A 22,232-nucleotide genomic window follows, 5' to 3' on the forward strand; every position below is an offset into this window, starting at 1 on the left:
ATCGCTAGAAAAGTAGAACCATGGTATTTGTCATGTTGCGGTACTAATCAAAAGTAGAGTAGACTCGCGGTATTCCACACATTATGGTACTACTCACAAATAATGGAATTCGCACACGTATTGCAGACCTACGGTGTTTCGCACATTGCGGCGCCATTTAGAGGCAACGCAAACCTATGGTGTTCATCACATAAGTGTACTAACCACAGGGACTCGTACTATCCGGTGGTGTTCCTCATATAGTGGCTACTAATCATAGACAAGCCAGAACCATGGGTTCCCTCATCCTATGGTGTCGCTCATATAGTGCTACTAATCTCAGGTACTGTAAAAGCCGTCGCGCACTCGTTTGCTACTAATCACAAACCTATTTGGTACCTAACATAATGGTACTACGCGCAAGTAAAAGCGACCCATGGTGTTCCCCGCGTGGTGGTACTAATCAAAAGTAGTTTCATGGTTCTAATATAATCACCCCCTTGGTCACCCCTTTTAGTCACCTCTTACGACAGGAAGGGGATACCGTGGGTGTATTCTTGGTCTGCGCCCCCCACCCACAGGGGGGTTGTGTGTTTGGTCCGCGAGAGGTATTTTATTTCCCTTAAGTCCGCCGGCAAGCCGGTTAGGACCCCCTATCCGCCACCTGGGACGCGCCACGTGGGAGTATCACCTCTCCCCCTGCTACACCAGCGTAGTAGGTTCGTGGGATTATCTTTTGAAGACGCAAAGCAAAGTTCTCTGTGGTCTCGGCCCATAAGTGACCACGGCTGGTCTGTGGTCCCTGCACTCTGACCGGTCAACCGAGCAGAGGAGGGGTGGTCACAGCGCTACCGTGGCTCTACGCCTCTGTATTCGGGAGACGGGACAGGACTGGGCCTTCTGCCTGGCCCCAACCGTCGGCTGTCCTGAGAATGGTTTTCCGTGGTTTTCCATTCTCCTGCACTAAGGCGAATGCCGGGACAGTTCCTAGTATACGCCACGGCTGCAAACCCCCTCACCTTCTCCGAGCATCTCCTTCACCGTAACAAATCTCCCGGCCTGAGACGGCGTCACCGTCTAAGAGGCCCGTCTCCCCCTTCAGGGGAGGAATGAAAATATTTTAGTAATAGTAGTAGTAGTAGTAATAGTAGTAGGAAAGTGTGTGTTTGGTGGTTACTTACACTAATGCCTGTATTTCATGTACATCATCCTTTAAATAGGTCAGTTTCATTTGTAAATGGTCTGAAATAATGCAGTTTAACAAGTTTCTATTGACTCAAGGGGAAGTATAACTGGGCAACCACCCTAGGCAAAATTTGACAAGTTCCAACAATGCTTAGAATGAATGTATTGTCCAAAGAAATACAAGCACCATAAAGGGCTTGACAATGAAAGACTCCCCAGGCCTCGGAAACCTAACACCATCGGGACAGAAAAAGAACATTAGTTGACCAAGGGAGCTCGGATAAGAAATATGAAAGCGAGTAGCCTAACAAAAATAACTAGAAGCAATGTCAGGTTCAAAAATGCTACAAAAATGAAAGCCTCTGGGACCCCTTTTAGTCACCTTTTACGGCAGGGTAGAGATACCGTGAGTGTATTCTACCGGGCCCACCCACAGGTTGAAAGTAACATTATTATTGCTATCATTATTCTTGTCCTATTACTAAATTCATTAGTCAGCCCGTACCGTAGTTGGGTCTAGTTTTACGGCTGAATATCCTTCCTGACGCCAACGCTGTGTGGTGGGACGTCATCAGTATTACGTGTTTCTGTGGTGGATGGTAGTGTGATGTCCTTAGTGCATATGAAAATAATAATAATAATAATAATAATAATAATAATAATAATAATAATAATAACAGTAGTAGTAGCAGGGGTTCCCCGGCTATTTAAACTACGCGCCTTCTCCAAGGCCATCTATGCCAAAGGACTGAATTTGTAAACTCCTAAAGAATTTCGCCTTCTACAATTAGATGGCTCTTACATCGATTTGCTAGCTCACTCTCACGCACTAAAAGCGAACCTAGAACTTAGGAAATTTCATTTTTGTGATTAGTAAACTTTTTTCTGAAGACTGTATTTTTAAATGTACGGAAGTTGTCAACACATCAGCTGGTTCCTCCTCTACTGTAATCTAACTATCAGATGTTTGTAAATATGTTCTCCAGCCAATCAAAACCGGGGTTGTGTACAGGAATCCAGCCTATCAGCAAAGAGTAGTTCAATTTAATCGGGAAGCTTCCCCTTACAGAACTACATAAGCAGGGCACTTCAGGACCGTCTTGTCTGAATTGCTACAGTGTCTGGGAGTGTGACTTGACGGAGGCCTAGGAGGCAGGGGCGCGGCCTGCTTGAAGAACATCCAGCTATACAAGGTAATGGCAGAATTTTCCTAAACATTTGATAGCGCATGTGGGTAGTTTTTGAGGGGAAGGTTTTTTCTTTTAATGTAATTTTGTGAACTGGTGGTTTAAATGTAAGATTTTCGGCGAAGTCTGAGGACTCTTGTTTCTATTCCCTACCGCGAAATATGTAATGTAAGGAAAAGAAGAGTGGTGACCTTCTGCCGTCTCCCATTCAACCTTGCAATTGGGTGACTAAAGTTTTCAAACTCTAATTTTTTTAAATCTCGTCTTGACTTTACAGGTTCCTCCTTTAGTCATCCTCTTGTAGTATGGGATTAACCTCTTTATCTTTGGGCGGTAAGCCCACTTAGGTTTTTAGTAATAAGGAGTGTTGGAGTTTCGCCTCCTTGCCTTCTGTTAATGGCCAGTTATGTGCAACCTCTTCTCTTTTATTCTTAAGGCCATGTAGTATGGGTAACTATGCCCCTGTTTATCCTGTATTAACCATAAGGAAACAGTTCTTCGTTGTAGTTCAAAACGCTTAAAAGGCTTGACATTCACTAAACCAATCATCGCAAAGGGGTAACCTAAGTCTAGTGGTAGCCCACGTCTTGGACTCAGCATACGCCACTGCTACCTATAAAAAAAAAACTATATCACTCTTAAAACAGCAGCCTTGTAGTGTCTTCCTACAAGGATGTAGAAATAACGGGAGTGAAATGTCAGCACTCTGTTATCTATGAGCATAAGGTGAGGAAGTACATAATGGCTGTTAGCAGTGGCGATCTGGATAGACCGAAGCCTAGCACATCTATCCCACCGGTCCCCGCACACCTATCGAGCATACATCAGCAAGCCGCGTGAGGCGGGTCGAGGGGAGAGGGACGCGCAGTCTGGGCTTCCTTGCTCTCAGAAATACGTGCGACGTTTTATCTCATTGCTTTTGAGTTTTGTAAATAGAAGAATGTGTCATATGCTTACATTATAATGTGCTTTAGATTCCCATAGTTCTCGTTTGAGGTTTGGGCTTCACCGATATCCTTGATAGCCCTCAGTATACGCCACTGTAAATACTGAATCTAAAAAACGTGCGATCCGCATTCGTTGTCTACGAGGGTAACAGGGAAGTATTTTCAGCCCAATACAAATTGTCAACCAGCTGCTCAGTCTTTCTAACCGAGCTATGGGCCATCAAGTCTGCTGTGGAGTGGTGTGAACACAACAGTATTAGCGCTCGGATACTAAGTGACTCGGAGGCTGCGTTGAACACAATCAACGACAAGCACAATGCCAATCCAATAGCTGCTACTGTAATATCTAGAGCACAGCAGTGCCTTCACATCTGTCTTTCTTGGATCCGAGGACACACAGGTTCTCTTGGAAATGAAAAGGCAGACATCCTGGCAAAAGCAGCCTCCTCATCCAAGATAGAAATCACCTACAACAAATCACCCCTAGACTATGCAAAAGCCAAAATCAAAACACATCTAATAAGACAGTGGAACAACCTCTGGACATCGAGTTCAAAAGGGTCTGTCACAAGAGAATTATTTTTTCCCCGACATATATAGCCAACTCCAGTGCAGACCATTAGTGACCAAATTCATTCTCACTCAGTTTCTCTCTAGCCACGGAAAGTTTAAGTGCTACTTTGAACGCTTCAAAATTAACATTGCAGGCGATTACTTCTGCTTCTGTGGATCTTCACAAACGGTGGACCATTTACTGTTCGACTGCGCCATTTTTGAAAGGACAAGATTCGAACTTGAGTGTCACTTAAACAATTATAATGTGGAACTTTGAAAGCCATTATACCATTTGTTCAAGAAATCCTGATGTTGCAAACAGTTCCTTAAGTTCATTCACCCCATTTTCAATAATTTAGTTTCCTAATTTTTTTGCCAAGGACCAATAATTTAAAAACTGACCAAAACTATAACCCTAATATACTCATGTACAATAGGGTTCAAACTGTCAGGATATTTAATAAATAAAATGTTCAACTTGTACAGTAAACACGCACCATATTTTTGAACGTTCTGAATGTCGTCCTGTTTTAAAATTGCACGTTAATGAATTTTTAAACGCGCTGAGCTTTGTCCTTTTTGCTCAAATTGTACGATACTCAAGCACCCATTTTGACATAAATATGTCTTACGGCTGGGCGGGGGGGGGGGGGGGGGCGACATACAAAAATGTGTGCAACGTGACGCAACAAAATGTGTTACGTGTAACTATAGCAACCGTGCACACAGTGATGTAAGGTTTGGATGGATGGTCAGACAATGTTACCTAGCAACCGTGCACACAGTGATGTAAGGTTTGGATGGATGGTCAGACAATGTTACCTAGCAACCGTGCATACAGTGATGTAAGGTATGGATGGATGGTCAGACAATGTTAACTAGCAACCGTGCAGACAGTGATGTAAAGTATGGATGGATGGTCAGTCAATGTTACCTAGCAACCGTGCAGACAGTAATGTAAGGTATTGATGGATGGTCAGTCAATGTTAACTAGCAACCGTGCAGACAGTGATGTAAGGTATGGATGGATGGTCAGACAATGATAACTAGCAACCGTGCAGACAGTGATGTAAGGTATGGATGGATGGTCAGACAATGATAACTAGCAACCGTGCAGACAGTGATGTAAAGTATGCATGGATGGTCAGTCAATGTTACCTAGCAACCGTGCAGACAGTGATGTAAGGTATTGATGGATGGTCAGTCAATGTTGCCTAGCAACCGTGCAGGCTATGCCTTATGGCTAGTTGCGATCTGAAATCAGCAGCCACTGATAGATGACCACGACCGAAAGACATATTTATGATCATCTGATTTTCGCAAAGGGAAAAGTGGTTGTTTTTTTATCGTGCTGAGTTGCGTCCTGTTCGCTCAAACTTTACGGTACCCATCAGTGTTCTCCCTAGGACCTTTTTGATGGGCGCACCGCCCTGCCGTTTTTACAGGCCGCCCGGCTAACATAAGCTAGGTAATTGCTAATTACACAATAGAGACATATTTGAATCACTGGTTGCTCCAAATTAAATTGTACATACTGTAAAACTGTTTACTTACACGATATATCACTTTTATCAGCATAATTGCTTCAATTACATCGGAGGTTAAATGTTTAGCTTGACTACCATGTAGTGTAGTACTCGAGCAGTTGTCTGGATTAACGTGGAATCGCATGCGTGCATTCGATTCCGCATGACGTCACAAAACCCGTATGGCACTCCACAGCAACCGAGTGGTAAGCCCCGGTGTTAGGCCTATATGATTATGAACGAACAGTAGTCGAACCCCACTTTCGGCGGCCCTGAAAATTGTTTTCCCTGGTTTCCCTTTTTCACACCAGGCAAATGTTGGGGCTGTACCTTAATTAAGGCCACGGTCACTTCCTTCCCACTCCTAGCGCCTTACTATCCCATCGTCGCCATAAGACGTATCTTAGTCGGTGTGACGTAAAGCAACTTGTAAATCAAATAGAGCGAGCAGCAGAACGCTAGAAGTTCGAAATACTCTTATATCTTGTTCGTGATAATAACACAAAAATAGTTATGTTTTGCAGTTAATGTATACCTGTCTGATATTATTGTAAATACCTGGGAGGAATAAACTGAAATTTTAGCATGTTCATTTTTTACGTAGTATTCTCCGCCCGGCTGCTCATTCCTGCCACCCAGCTGACGAAAATTTCTGGGGAGAACACTGCCCATGTACCCAATTTTAGAATGTGCCGAGTTTCGACCTGTTCGCTCCTAATCATAACAAATCACACAATGCAATGAATTTTTGAATCTTGCCCGTAGAATTCAAAAGTCATGTGGTTGATGAGGTCACAATTCATCATACAGACCATAACTCTCGAGTTGATTGACGTGGAGAGTGTGCAATTAAAGCGTTTAAACAATTTTCATCAAAGTCTGGCAATCTTCCAGAACGGGGAGAATCATTCAGTTTAAAATTGCTCTGTGTGAAACGAGGAAAGCATTTTCTTGCCACGCTTTCCCTAACAGCGATCTTCCCAAGAACAGCACGAAGTTTCCGGTAGCCTCTTCTGTTAACAAGGATATACCGGCACCTATAGAAATGTGTTTCGAGTTTCTTATTAAATCTCGCACTACCTCTTCGTCGCGTTTTCTGGTACGGGTCGGGGATGAGGTGAAATGAAGTTATGTGGCATATTTTTACGGCCGGGTGCGCCTCTTGGTTTAGGAACCAATGAAGATGAAATGAAGGAGATGGGAGGAATCGACTAACCTATAAATAGGAAGTGACCCGGCATTTGCCTGGAAAGTGAAAACGGGAAACCACAGAAAACCATTCCCAGGACGGTCTACGGAGGGATTCGAACCTTGTCGTTTACCGAGTGCAGAGCTATATAGGTTCCATAACTGTAGTGTGTTGGCACGCGTGGCAACTCCGTTCGGTTCGATCACGGCCGACTGGATCCCTCGCTGCGCTCCTAGCTAGAGCGACGCATCAAGTCGGCCGTGGTTCGATAAATTTGCCCGATAAACTTGGAACGTTCAGGATATATTCACCAGCACAAAACGACATTGACTATGACGACACTGTTACAAAGCACTGTCGCCCTAGAAAACAATAACACAATGAACTATACCTACATCAATACATCAGTCTAACTTTCTAAGCCTCCGTGGCTCAGGCGGCGGCGCACCGGCCTTTCACCGCTGGGTTCAGTGGTTCAATTCCCGGTCACTCAATGTGAGATTTCTGCTGGACAAAGCGGAGGCGGGATAGGTTTTTCTCCGAGTACTCCGGTTTTCCCTATTATCTTTTATTCCAGCAACACTTCATTTCATCTGTCAGTCATTAATCATTGCCCCAGAGGAGTGGGAAAGGCTTCGGCAGCCGGTACAATTTCTATCCTCACCGCTATATGGGGGCTTCATTCATTCTATTCCTGACCCGGTGGAATAACTGGAAACAGGCTGCGGATTTTCATTAGTAACTGTCTCACAGAAGTCCGCACCAACAAGTGCACTTTTATCGAGTGATATGGGTTTCCTACAATAAGGTAACAAGAGCGCGCGTGGAGAGACTTTATTTTACTGCCAGATTTAAGGATACACAGTAGTATGCGCATGTATTTAGCCATCGTTTACGCCTCCAGCTTGATAATGAAGGGCACATTTTATGAGCCGGATGGTTTGCATGCCCTCAATCCATTTTTGTTTATGTATAAATCAGGCAAATGCTGGGGCTGTACTTTACTTAAGGCCATTGTCGCCATAAGACAACGGTGCAACGTAAAACAACTTGTCACCACCTTATGTATAAATCATATTTCCTTGATCCTGGATATTTGTAGATCCTGTGTATTATTCTCATTTCGGACCCTGTCTATGAGTGAGGAACAATTGACAGCTCTCAGAAAGGTAATTTCTACTGCTTCATTTCTGTTTTCATCCCGCGTTGTTGTGGCCCAGGTCTACTTGGCACTTTAAAAATTCTAAACTGGGTTTTCTTCCGGGCGCTCTTAAGCTGCGTTATTCAAGAAGTGTTGTTTTAAAAGAAATGATACTGAAAATACTTTTGATTAATGAAAGACCGGGAAAGTTGGCCTGCTGTTAGGGTCGCCCAGCTATGAGATAGTGGGTTCGAACCCCGCTGTCGGCAGCCCTGAAGATGGTTTGCCATGCTTTCCTATTTTCAAACGAGGCAAATGATGGGGCTGTGCCTTAATTAAAGCCATGGCCACTTCCTTCCCAGTCCTTGCCCTTTCCTGTCCCATCGTCGTCATAAGACCTCTCCGTGTCGGTGCGACGTAAAGCAACTAGCGAAAGAAAAAAAAAAACACTAATAAGAGATAAAAATTGGAAGGGATCCGACACTTCGAAAAATAAAGGTTTCGGCCAAAGAAAGTCAAGGGCCACGAAGAGCGCGAGACTGAAAGACTCCCTCGGCCACGCAACCTAATACCGTCGAGGTCGGAAAAGAACAAGAGTTGACCAAGGGAGGTCGGATGGGATAGATGAAAGTGAGGAGCCTGGCACAAGTGGAAACAATGCCAGTAAGTAAGTTTTTCCAAGAATTATCTGAAGCCAGTATAATTTTTCTTAAGACATTTTCCTTACACACACATTATATAGCCTACTAATAAAAGAAGACTTACTGCATTGGCTGTGTTGATATCAACTCCCGAGTCCAGATATTCCAGCACCTTCTCCAGCTGTCCTGCTCTGGCTGCTCTCAGAAAAGCCGTATTGGGGTCCGTCTGTAAACAGAAGGAAACAAAATATTATTAGAAATTGCAAGAACTATTTTCGGTACCCTAACACTAACAAGCTACGCCATTCATTAATCTTTTCAAAACAAGCAATTACAGTAATCTCTCAAAAAAATAGTGCCACTGTGGAAGCAGCTGGAATTGATAAGATTTCTGGGGAAATACTAAACACAATGGGTTGTGATAAAGTACCATATCTGAAGTACGTATTTTATTACCGTTTGCATGAAGGAGCTATACCAAATGAATGGATAGTTGCTATAGTAGCCCTGTGTTTATGAAAAAGGGATAAAATATAAAGCCGAAAATTACACGCCAGTCAGTTTGACATGAGCTGCATGCAAGCTTTGGGAAAGCATTATTTCTTATTATACACACTACCAAAAAATTAGGGGAACATGTTTTGTAACGTCTCGTATGTGAACGTTAATTTGGTAGATAGGGTTCTCATGGTCGTTCAGCATACTTTGAGACCTTAGCTACTCAGGGTATGTCAAATCGAAGTTATACTCCATCTGTCAGGTGACCCCTCAAAACAAAGTGAATAGCGGTGCGCCCGTGTGTCGTTGTGAGGTACACAGACTACTGCGGTCATCTGAGCACGTTGTACGTCAACCAGCACATCCCATGAGACATCTTAACGAGGTTCAAGTCGCAAGGGCCGTCACTTTGATCCAGGAAGGATGGACTATTCGTCGTGTTGCTGTGGATCTCAATGTCTCTCCGTCAGTTATTGACCACTAGTGTAATCACCACAATGAGACAGGCCAGTTCACAAGGAGGGTTGGATAAGGTCGTGGACGCATGACAACCCCACAGGACGACCAATATCTGACCATCTGTGCGTTGCGGCGTCGTTCAGAAACTACCAGAGAACTGCAACAAGACCTCAGGAGGGTCCTGGAGTCACGGTGTCTGACCAGACAGTAAGGACCAGGTTAAGAGAAGTGTCCTTACGACCCAGACGTCCTGTTCGAGTGCCCCGTTTAACGCAGCAACATCGCGCAGCTCGCCTTCTGTTTGCCCGTACCCACGTCAACTGGCATCTTCGCCAATGGAGACCTGTGTTGTTCGCAGACGAGTCCAGATTTCACCTGACACAGCGTGATGGACGTCAGCGTGTATGGAGACGCCGTGGTGAGCAGTAGGCCTACATGCCAAATGTTGTCGAGGAAGGCCACCGATTCGGACAAGGTTCTGTGTTAGTGTGGGGTGGCATCAGTATTGATGGCCGTACGGATCCTGTCGTCGTCCATGGTAATCTTACCGATGCGTGGTACATCGAGCAGATACTGCTACAGCATGTGTTGGTTTTTGCATACGGTGTTGGCCCTGAATTCGTACTCATGCACGACAATGCCAGGGCTCATGTAGCGCGCATCACCGGAGCTGTCTTGCGAGAACTGGACTTTCAAGAGGTGGAATGACCAACAGTAAGTCCCGACGTTAATCCCATCGAGCATGTGTGGGTAGGCTTGACAAAAGTGTTCGTTAGGCGTCCTGTTCCACCACAGATTCTCCAATACCTCGAACAGCCTCTCATTGAAGAATGGGACCTGATATCGCAATGTGACCTTCGTCGACTTATACGGAGCATACCACCTAGGTGCCAAGCTGTGATAAATGCTCAGGGAGGACGTGCACCATACTGAAGCTCTCCAACTGTGATAGAAATCGATCCTGGAGGACTGTTATCACTTTGTTTTCGCCCCTAGTTGGACATTTCCGTTTGTGTTCTGAAAATGAACGCGAATCCATCGATGTTCTTTTATATACCTGGCTGTGAGGTATTGTTTGGTGGAGGATGGGATACGTTCAAATACATGTTCGTCTATTTTTTTTAATTGTACATTAGAAATGTTTGCGAAATTAATAACTTGTTCGATAGAAGGCAGTTTGGGTTTAGGAAAGGTTATTTGATTGAAGCTCTACTCGTGGCATTCCAGCAAGATGAAGTCTCATTTCGCCAATTAACGCGAACACTTTGTTTTTTATTTCAGCGAAATCGCACACAAATTAAGGCGAAATATCACGCCTCTACCAATCAGTCTGCCAAGTCCAACCGACCCCAAGAGCAACATTTTCACACCGCCCATCACAGGGATTAACTGCGTGAGGAATAGCAATGTGCATGCCTCATCACTTTTACACCGTCAAAAGCAAGGACGAGACCAAGACAGGTCAACGGAAGTCTAAAATATGAATCCTATATAAGTGTTAATAATAAATGCATTGGTGGTGTTAGGGGTATTAAAAGGAGACCAAGCAGGTGTAACCAAGATATTTCGGTCTACTTTACAGCTTCTGAACGTGAAAGACTCTGATATACAGAACAGACTGAACGAAAAAGTTTGTCTGTGTATTTTAATGAGTCGATAGGTCTATATTTACCTTAGAACTTAATCTACTTTCGTCTCTCAGCAGCAAGATAATGTACCTTCCTCCAAGTCTCCTTTACAAAGGTAAAAGAAATTAGAAAACGTTCGTAAGAACTAAGGAAAATACATAGGTAATGAAGTGGCGGTGACCATAGGTTTTTCTTTTTTCACGTCACGCTGACACAGTCAGGTCTTATGGCGAGGATGGGACAGGAAAGGCTCAGAGTGGGAAGAAAGCGACCATGGCCTTAATTAATGTACAGCCCTTTCCTGTCCTATCGTCGCCATAAGACCTATCTGTGTCGGTGCGACGTAAAGAAACTAGCAAAAAAAAAAAAAAAAAAAAAGACGTCTAGATAGACGCATGTGACCGGGGGTTCAACATCCTACAGCAGATGTAAAGGCGACCGGGCATAAAACTAACCACTCTGTCCCACTTACTGCCGAGGTTACAGGGATCACAGCGCTTTCTTTTGTGCTGGGCTTTCGCTAATCATGGCAGAAGAAGGAAAAGCCCCGACCATTCTAAGAATGAAGTTTTCAATAGAAATAAAGGAAAGAAGCATGAAAGCATGAGGCCTCAAAAACTTTACAGTGCAGTGATGACGTGTGGCCTCCGGAGAGGATTGGTGCAAATATTTCTATAAGACACCCCTGGGCGACCTGCACGTTTGAGGATAATATGATGATGATGGTGATGAGGAAGGGAGAGGGTGAAACTCGGTGTCGGCAAATAGCCTCCTCCCGCCGCAAAACAACCACGGTGTCTACTGAATGGTTAACGTCTCCATCCGACGGACGAATCAGCATCAACATCAACGCTCTCACTGCATATGAACACCGGGAAGATCCTTGTAACTGAGCCCAGCTTTTGGCACACAAGCTAGTACATCAGCGCCTCCTCTACCCTGCCCGGTAACATTCTGACCTGTTTTTCCACAAACAGGACTCGAGATCGCTGACCACAGTGTCGGAGTGTGTTCTCTCGGGATTGAGTTCGCACTTGCGATCAACAGCATTCTTATACACCGATTTGCTTTACGGGAGTGAAAGCTGGGTGGAATTAGAGTATCTAATTCTTAAGTTAGAAGTAAGAGCCTTTGAATTATAGAGAATAATCGATGGTCTTACTGGGTGGGGAAAATGGCAGAAGTGTAGTCTACTCTGAATGAGGAGATAAAGGTTAAATTAAGAATGAAGTCGATGGATGGAGAGGTACGTATAAACCGGCTTCGATGGTGGGAGTCCTGTGCGGCGAATGGAGGAGGATAGGTACGTCCTGTTCCTCTGTGTTTCCCATTATCAATGTACTATGTACAGAATAAGTTCTAATATGGAAATAAAGCTTTTCCGGACTCATGTGATTTTTCTTTTCCTTCTTCTTTTTTTTTCCACGCGTGAAGAACCTGTCCTGTGTACTTTTAGTTTCAGAGGCAATTTCTTATCACACGTGATTCCGGACAATTCTCTCCCCTTCCTGCAGCCTGCTTTGATTCTCTCTATATCCTGTTCATATCTTCCTCACTCATCGGTCAATGATTCAAAAATTAACCATACGCAATTAAAATCCCCGGCCCGGACGGAAATCGAACTCAGGACCCTCTGCATCGACGACCATTCAACTAAGGAGCCGCACGTTCTGCTGCAGACATCAATTCTACAAATATACGTATACCGTAACACTTGATGACGTCTTCATATTTGTTGTGCTCTTTACATCGAATCCTTCCCAAAGTTTCTTCGCGACAACTTTATTGCTGAAGTTCTTACTAACTTGTCTACTAACAGAATAAGAACAGAGCACTGTACTGTGCATGTGATATATTTCACGGCCAAGCCAACCTCAAAATCACCCCCTTTATGTGGTATGAACCACACATAAAATGTTCCCCTCACAAATCACAGCAAAGCCATTCTCAAAATGTTGCGCTTCTCCCTGCGAGAAACACATTAATAATTCAACACGAAGTTCCAAACTTGCCGAGTAGGAAATCGCCATTTAAGAACTCCGTTCTTTATCGTCAGAGATTCTATAAAAACCTGGGAACAAGCATTGTAAGCAGGTCAATAGCAGACCCTTCACACGATAATGCCTCACTACCCTACACGAAAAGAAAATGTCATTTCTCAACGTCAGAGTTAAGTATTACTTAGCAACTGTACGTTGAAACCCAATCTTGTTACACACTCCACCTAGCTTTCAATGGACGATGTGGTATTTCTAGAGGTGAGTGGGTGGGAAAAGTATAAGAAAAAAAATCTCTTTGCGAAAATCAAATGATCATAAAAATGTCTCTCGGTGACGCCCATCCTTCAACGACTGCTGATTTCAGATAGCAAACAGCCGTAAGGCACAGCCTGCACGGTTGCTAGGTAACAATTCCTTACATCACAGGCTGCACGGTTGCTAGGTATCAGTGTCTGGCCACCCATCCATACTTTACCTCACTACTTGCACGGTTGCTAGGTAACATTGTCTGGCCACCCATCCATACCTTATCTCACTACCTGCACGGTTGCTAGGCAACATTGTCTGGCCACCCATCCATACCTTACATCAGAGCCTGCACTGTTGCTAGGTAACAATGACCACTCATCCATACCTTACCTCACTGCCTGCACTGTTGCTAGGTAACAATGACCACTCATCCATACCTTACATCACTACCTGCACGGTTGCTAGGTAACATTGTATAGCCATCCATCCATACCTTATATCACATGCTGCACGGTTGCTAGGTAACATTGTCTGACCATCCATCCATACCTTACATCACTGCCTACACGGTTGCTAGGTAACATTGTCTGGCCACTCATCCATACCTTACATCACAGCCTGCACGGTTGATATGGTTACATTATCGTCATACATTTTGTCGATTCACGTTACATACACATTTTCAGATGACCCCGAACCATAAGACATATTTATGTCAAAAGTAATTGGGCCGAATTAGTTACCTGATAGTTTACTTTATTACAATTACAAATTACTTTTTCTGCAAGTAATCAGTAAAATTACAATTACTTTACAGAACGCCAGTCTTAAGGAAATCCCTGAAATTCTCTCTTTTTTTTTTTTTTTTTTGGATCGGTCTGCAATGCTACCAAAGTTTGCAAGGAAAAAAATGTTACTTCACTGTGTGTGTCAGGAGGAGGAGGCAGCACAGAGACAGTACATGGTTGCCATCACTACGTGAGACAGCCTGTCACCTTGGAAATTTCAATCCCCCCCGTAATTGTTATCTCAGTTACTGAGTTTAAGCATTTCAAATAGTTTGCCATCTTTTCTTAAACTGTTTACCCTCCAGGGTTGGCTTTTCCCTCGGACTCAGCGAGGGATCCCACCTCTACCGCCTCAAGGGCAGTGTCCTGGAGTGTGAGACATTGGGTCGGGGGATACAACTGAGGTGAATGACCAGTACCTCGCCCAGGTGGCCTCACCTGCTATGCTGAACAGGGGCCTTTTGGGGGGATGGGAAGGTTGGAAGGGATAGACAAGGAAGAGGGAAGGAAGCGGCTGTGGCATTTGCATTTGCCTGGAGAAGTGGGAAACCACGGAAAACCACTTCGAGGATGGCTGAGGTGGGAATCTAACCCCCTCTACTCAGTTGACCTCCCGAGGTTGAGTGGACCCCATTCCAGCTTTCATGCCACTTTTCAAACTTCGTGGCAGAGCCGGGAATCGAACCGGGACCTCCAGGGATCAGCTAATCACACTAACCACTACACCACAAAAGCATAATAATAATAATAATAATAATAATAATAATAATAATAATAATAATAATAATAATAATTCTTGGTCACCAAGACCCCATATGAGGTTCCTAGACTGTAAGAGGATTGCAGTAGGCCTACTCGTACGCAAAATACTGGAGAGACGAGGGTTGGTCTATTAATAGCCACAGGGAGGGTAACATGCACATCCAGTACGGGGATATTTTTCACGTTCGCGCGGGACTCGTTTACAAACGTGCACTGAGATTACAAGCACCGTGGGAAATATTGAGGCACAATTGCAAAAATGATCCTCGATAGACTTGTCCTAACAACTGGCTATACCGGAACACTTGTTAATGAGTATTCCCTACCGCCCTTCCAGACAAGTTTTAAAAAGAAATACAACAGGGTAATCATTCCTCTTAACTCAAGCTTCGAATCAATATTAATCTAAAGCTGAAATCTGATTTGAATATTTATACTAATTAACGATTAAATGGGATAAGCGTGTAACACTGAAATCTCAACCAATAATATTGATGCAATTTATTGTTGAGTCTTGGTATTATTTGTTTTTTGTGTTTGACGAGTGCGGTAAGGTTGCGGAGTGTGGCTTCCAGTTACAACCAGAACCTGGCCCTGTGAACTGCGCCGTTCAGCGAGCCCTGAGATTGAAATCGGGCCGATGTTAGCCCCCTTTAAACAACAACCATCATCCAGATTGAAATTATCGCTCGGGGCAGCAATACTCCTGATGGTTCACCAAAGTTGTTCTCCTTTTAGTCGTCGAGTTATATTAACGCTACTCAGTGTGCTGCAAGCTCAATGTTTGTGAGAAGAGCACGTGACTTGGCCCAGCAGTGAACCCGGATCTCTGGCAAACAGCTGCTGCATGGTGACAGAACTCAAACACTTTGTCACGATCACCACGAGGCCTCCCTCAAGACTTACATATTAAAATAGTAACGTACTAAAACTTTATACCGTAGTATTTACACTCTCAAAGCTATCTCCGCATAGTAGAGATAAACAACGAGTCAGCGCTCATACCCGAATCTTCGTACGAAAGTGAAACCCCTAGGAAGTAGTCAGACTTGCATGATATGACGTAAAGCCCGTACTTACGCCATGCCATCGACTACGACTCCGACTGCTATTCATTCATGTCGTTTCGGCCAACTAAGGACCATGTCATACCCCGGGCTGTAGCATTTGCCCAGTACTCCCGCATTCGTTGCCGGTGTTATTTCTTTCTTCCTTTCTTTCTTTCTTTCTTTGCTCGGTCCGCGCGTTCACTGTTTTGAGCATCGGCTTTCCTTGTAGTCTTGCAGTTTCTTCTTAAGTGGGTTGCGCTCTAGGGTATCATCATGTGCGATGTCCACCTTCTTCCTCACTGAACCAGGCACCTTTTGTTTTCTTATCTTGGAAGCACGAGATGATCCGCTTTTATTGACCTTGCAGGGCGCATTCTTGTCACGTGATCGAAGAAAGCAATCCTTCTCATACCCATCGTATCGGTTATCTTTTCGATGTGGAAATAGAGCCCGTTGTTGTGCCGTCTTCTATATTCACCATTTCAGACGGGACCCAAGATTTTCCTCAAAATCTTTCTTTCTTGATCTCAAGTTTCTCAACAAGTCCTTTTTTTTTTTGTTCTTCCCAAGAGACTCCGCTCCATAGAGGGCCTCCGGACGAATGACTGCGGTAGTCGAAACTTGGGGTTCTTTTGTATTATTATTATTATTATTATTATTATTATTATTATTATTATTATTATTATTATTATTATTATTTGAAAACTGTCTCTCATTGGAGATATTCCCATCGGACTTAGTATACTCTAATTTTTTTTCCCCCAATGAATCATGTCCACTTATTTTTCATTTATTTGCAGTATGTGATGGACTAAAGTTTGGCACGATTTCTTACACTGTGACAATTTTGCCTCGTAAAGATTGAGATAATCAGAATTTCTTCCAAAACGATTCAAAGAATTTCGGAATAACACCACGAGATGCAATTAAAAGTCCTATTACTTCTAGATGTTTCAGGTGGTAATGTATAAAGAAAACGTGGATCAGTCCATCGATTGGACCATTTTCTTGTTCAAGAAAACTCGTTTCAATTCGAAGTTCAAACATTTTCTATCAGTCAAATAAAATCGGGAAGCGATTGCAACAGTGATGTACAAGGAAAATGAGAAACTCCAAACAATACTGAATTGGAAATTGCAGAAGAAAATGATCCAGTTCACACGTCGGTGAAATGAGGCTCCTCCAATATCTGCAATTTTCCTGTAATGTCTGCCTTGCCACTGACCTTACTGGATTACATTAAACAAAGGAATTCGACATTTCCGTTAACTTAGAAATATGTGACGTAGTCACATAAGAATATATACCCTTGTTTCCTCTTTGAAACACTTTATTGATTTATAAAAGAAACCTTACTATTATTTGTTTTAAATGTTCGACTCGTTGGCTGAATGGTCAGCGTACTGGCCTTCGGTTCAGAGGGTCCCGGGTTCGATTCCCGGCCGGGTCGGGGATTTTAACATTCGTTGGTTTAATGTTACGGAGTTTCCGTGGAACAGACAGAGGTGAAAGAAGGTGTGGGCCTGAATGGATCTATCTACGATATCAAAAATTAAATTAAAACTTTAAAATAAAGGTTGTATATTTTTTCAAATCTCTAACTTAACAAAAACTTTCACTTAGTGAAATAACAAGGTTACAGGTAGAAAGCAATGTTGATACAAGAAATTTACAATTTCTGAGGTTCAAGTTACAAGTTTACAACGCCGCAAATGTAGCGTTTAGATCGACAAGGAGAGAAATCTCCCAAGACAGAGCACTTTGCTCCAACCGTTACACCCCTCAATGTTACAGCAATCTCAGAAAAGAGCTTACATGCTCTCCAACTTCAACCTATCAGGCTGTGCTCCCAATTTCTTACAGCCTACTCAAGGCAACATTACACAAAACCTTACACTTCTGGTCTCTCTAGGCCCAACCTACAATTTACACTTTTTGTACACAGGGGTATATATTACCGAAACTACTGGGCCTTCGTGAAAAAGAAGAACAGGTGAACTTACTGGCCCAAACTCAAAGTGTATGGAGGCGTACACTTGCGCTCCTAGAAAACCAAGTATAAAACCCTACTTGGGCTCGCGGCCCGATGATGCAGAGGCTAATCCCAAGCTACTGAGGTGACTAGAAGGAAGGTTAATTAATGTTTTACAGGAAGAGAAACAGTTACAAAATTTTAGTCACCTCAAGATTACTTGAAGGGGAATCGAGAGGGTAACGCACTCTCTATCCCTAATTTACAGTTTAAGTCTTTATGAAATTTTACATTAGCAGGAAGAAAGTTTACATTTTAGAAAACAGATAGTTACATAGTTGAAGATAGGGACCTTCCCCTCGGGCAAGTTTGCGGAGATAGCTACAAAGATAGAAAACTGGTGGCCATTACCTGGGCTGATGTTCTGCCTGCCGAAGAATGAGGCACCCCACCTCCTGTCTTAACACACACTCATAACTTCGACGATCAATAAGACAAGGTAGCTTATATACCCGAGGGGAGGGTTCGAGAAGGCTCTGGACTAAATCCGGACACACCCTCTCATTTTTATTTGCCAAATAAAAAGTTACAAGAAGCGTATTATTGGTTGAAAAATAAATTCTAAAAATTTCTGATCGGTCAGACTCAAAAGCTGGCGGGATGAGAAGGAAGTGTTGCAAACCTTGAATTATGAAAGTTAATTTAATTTAGAAAACATATAAAAACAAAACTTCTCTAAATCACTCATTCTTCTACCTTGCACCAGAGTGCATGACCTCAGTTTTTGTAGAGACATCTATGGAGGAAAGTTGAAACTTCTTGATGTACACCAAAACAAAACAAAGAAATCCAGTCAGTTTAGGAAACTTTAAAGTAACAAACTTCTCAGTTATTCAGTAGTGACATCTTCTGATTAATGTCCCAACTTTTATGTATTAGCAGTTTCACGTTTTGTTCGATAGATAGAGTTCCTTAAGGCGCTTCTTTTAAATGTGCGGGTTCGAGGTGTACCTTCCGGTACAGTCAATTCTAATGGCTCTTGGGCTGAGTGATTGTGATGTCCCTTACATCCCTGCAACTCAGACACCACACATAACACTATCCTCCATCACAATAACACGCAGTTACCTACAAATGGCAGATGCCGCCCACCCTCATCGGAGGGTCTGCCTTAGAAGGGCTGCACCCGGCTAGAAATAGCCACACGAAATTATTATTTGTTTAAAATAATACTAGCTTCAGGAAGTTTCCGAAATTTGTTCATATAAAAGGAACTTTTCCCTTTGCGAATAGCTAATGATCATGAATATGTCTTTCAATAAATGAAACTCATTGTTATACCAAGGAAAAATGCAACTCTACGTCAAAGGAACTTGTAGCCGCAGCATCTTTGGCGACCAAGGCCTACGCTAACGACTAATGTGACGTCACTTCCTTCACACATTTTGTCGCGTTACGTTACACAAGACCCCCAGCCATAAGACGCACTGATGTCAACAAGATATTTCACTCAACATTTAATCATACAAGATTTTGTTTGCAGCTATTCCATTCTGCAGTGACTCACTAAAATCTACGACACGGCCGGGAATCGAAAGGGTGATCCATTGGACCAAAGGTCAACTAGTTACGAGGGCGGACTCTAAGACAGATAAAGAGCCGCTTAGAAATTACGTCAAAAATATTCTAACTTATGAAACCTCTGCAAACTTTCCAAGAGTTGTCAACTTCGACAGACACGAATTAATTTTCAAGACACTAACAACTTGTGCAGTAGACAAACTTTATTTGATTCTCAAAGGCAGATCCTCAACTTGTCGTAAACAAAATTGCTTGTTATCAAGTTCATACTTACAAAAACTTTGTCGAGAATTAAGCTGCTGTCTACTAAACTCTCTTCTTACTTGCCAGCGTTAATATGATATACAGTAGGGTAAAAGGAGGTATACTGGTGATACAGGTTAAGTTCGAGATTAATCTTTGAATAAGTAACATGAACTCCCTACTGTAGACTAAGCATTTCGACTATATTACTAGTTCATTGAGTTCTCAACAGATGTCTCTAGCTGCTTGCAATGGTCTTCATCGCTCTCTAGCGCACATATGGCCGGGCTGAGTAGCTCAGACGGCAGAGCGCTGACCTTCTAAGCCCAACTTGGCTGGTCCAGTTGTATTTGGAGGTGCTAAAATATGTCACCTTCGTGTCTGTTGATCTCCTGAGGGACACCACTCCGGCATCTCCGAGTCTCCGAAAACCATAAAAATTTAGTTAGTGGGGCGTAAAGAGTGCTTTCTTAAAACAAAATAACTGATATCGAAGACATTTCTGCAGATATTCTCCAAGACATAGAAGATACAGGCGATGTATCTGGTAATCACATTCTGGCTAACGCGAGTAAGTTCTGCCACTATAATGTTTCTGATTTCATTCGTAATGTTTTCTTTCAGTTCCTCCAATGTGTGGGGATTTGTTCGATATACTTTTTCTTTCAATTTACCTTACAAATAAAAATCACACACTATTAGATCTGGAGAACGAGGGGGAAATAAAACCAGCACTGATCACTCAGTCTGCAAACACTTCCGAGATTGTAAAAAAAGATTTTTCTGCTGTATGAGCAGGGGCTGAATTTCGTTGAAATCACCCACGCGATTTTTCTTCTTCCGTTCACTGACGGAAGAACGGCGTCAAGATGTCATCTTTGTACCTTTCTGCATTTACTGTCGTGTCGAAAAAATAGGTCCAATTATTCGTCTTGCACCAACAGCACTCCAAACACCAGTCTTCCTCTCATAATGAGGGACTTCATAAACATCACTAGGATTTTCTGCACACAAATAGCGAGAATTATGACTGTTCACACAACCTGAACTTTTACACACGAAAATATGGTGCTGCAATGATAACTGTCACACCATGTTAACAGCTGAAATTCAGACTGGGGACTGATGCTTGCCAGGTCGAACACGTGCAGGCTGCTTGCAAGAACAAGGAGTATGCGCTCGCCTTCCATACTGCGGCTTACATCTCGGAGAGTAAACACCGCTTGAACGGTCTCAGTTTATATGAGAAACCCTGCAATTTAAAATTCACATTACGCCAAATGTTATATATTTTCCTCCGTTTCAAAACTTTCAAGACACCCATCTTGAGTAGCAGGCGCTACATCATCTGCGTTTTTAAAGTTAATGAATATTTAAACGGTACATTTCGTGGATGAAGTAACCTTCGGAACTATCAATTAAAATTAATGACCATACTACTTGTTGAACGAAGTACCATTCAGTTCATGATCCAATAGAGATGATCTTCAGGTAATTATAATATGCAGATGAGACCACACAGGAATGGCATCAGGTTTTATATTATTGTGCAATATCACGCAGCATTACGCGCTTTTTAAGATATCAGAGCGTTGTAGGGCACATAGTTAACGTGGCGCCCAACGTGGGGCTCGATATTTCCGTAAATAAGGTTCAGCCAAACTCCATTTCGTTATTGGGCATAGTTAGTAACTCCAGCTGAAAGAAACAGAACCTTTGAACATGTCGTGTGAAGTAGAATGTTGAAGGTGAGAGAGACTGGATGCAAATGATGGAGTACTGATAGAGATGCCAAGAGGAGAACGAGTTTGCGAAATTCAACAGAGAAGAAGAGAGGGGAGAGATACATACTGATACCACATACCTCGAGGCAATAAACCCCCTCTACGGTATCCACTATCAATCGTAAGAGACGACTAGGGGGGAGGGGGCTCTCAGCTTGGGAGCACGGGTTGGCGACGACAGTCCCCCCGCCCTAACTGAACCTGACACTGCTTCCACTTGTGTCAGACTCCTCGCTTTCACTTTTTTTACAACTGCGTTTACGTCACACCGACACAGATAGGATAGGAAAGGGCTGGGAGTGCGGAGGAAGCAACCATGGCCTTAATAAAGGTACAACCTCAACATTCGTCTGGTGCGAAAATGGAAAACCACGGAAAACCATCTTCAGGGCTGCCGACAGTGGGTTTCCAACCCAGTATCTCTCGAATGCAAGCTCACAGCTGCCCGACCTTAACCTCACGGACAACTCTCTCAGTGCTCGCTTTCATCCGACCTCGTTTGGACAACTCTTGTACTTTTCTGACTCCGACTATATTAGGATTACGAGGCCTATAAAATTTTCTATTTTCACGCCCATCGTGGCTGTTCCCTTTCCCTTCCCTATACCTTAATTTTTCGAATGTCGTTTTCCTTTCTGATAAGCGTTAAGAGAGGAAGTCTGCCCAGTTGTAATTCCTCCTAAAACAATAATTACTATCAATGCCACATCAAGGTAATGAGGACTTCTTCACATAGCGAGAGCCAAGGGTTACTACGAGTCACAGTCCAATAATTAATTTACAGATCAAACAATCACACATTAAACTTCGCTTAATTATAAATGAGACGCCGGATGCAGAGGAGTTGGGCGACTGGTGTTGGTCAGACG

General features: G+C 43.2%; 1 protein-coding gene across 7 annotated transcripts in view; it reads right to left on the minus strand.

Moving 5' to 3' along the window:
• Positions 1-22,232, minus strand: part of LOC136879031 (ankyrin-3) — a 682,638-nt gene that overhangs the window by 205,044 nt on the left and 455,362 nt on the right. For all 7 annotated transcript variants that reach the window (XM_067152757.2, XM_067152756.2, XM_067152753.2 and 4 more), the window contains exon 2: positions 8,475-8,576. In XM_067152757.2, coding sequence (XP_067008858.2) covers positions 8,475-8,576 — 102 coding nt within the window. The remainder of the gene's footprint in view (positions 1-8,474; positions 8,577-22,232) is intronic.

This window comes from Anabrus simplex, chromosome 8, assembly GCF_040414725.1.
Source record: "Anabrus simplex isolate iqAnaSimp1 chromosome 8, ASM4041472v1, whole genome shotgun sequence".
Classification (NCBI taxonomy): domain Eukaryota; kingdom Metazoa; phylum Arthropoda; class Insecta; order Orthoptera; family Tettigoniidae; genus Anabrus; species Anabrus simplex.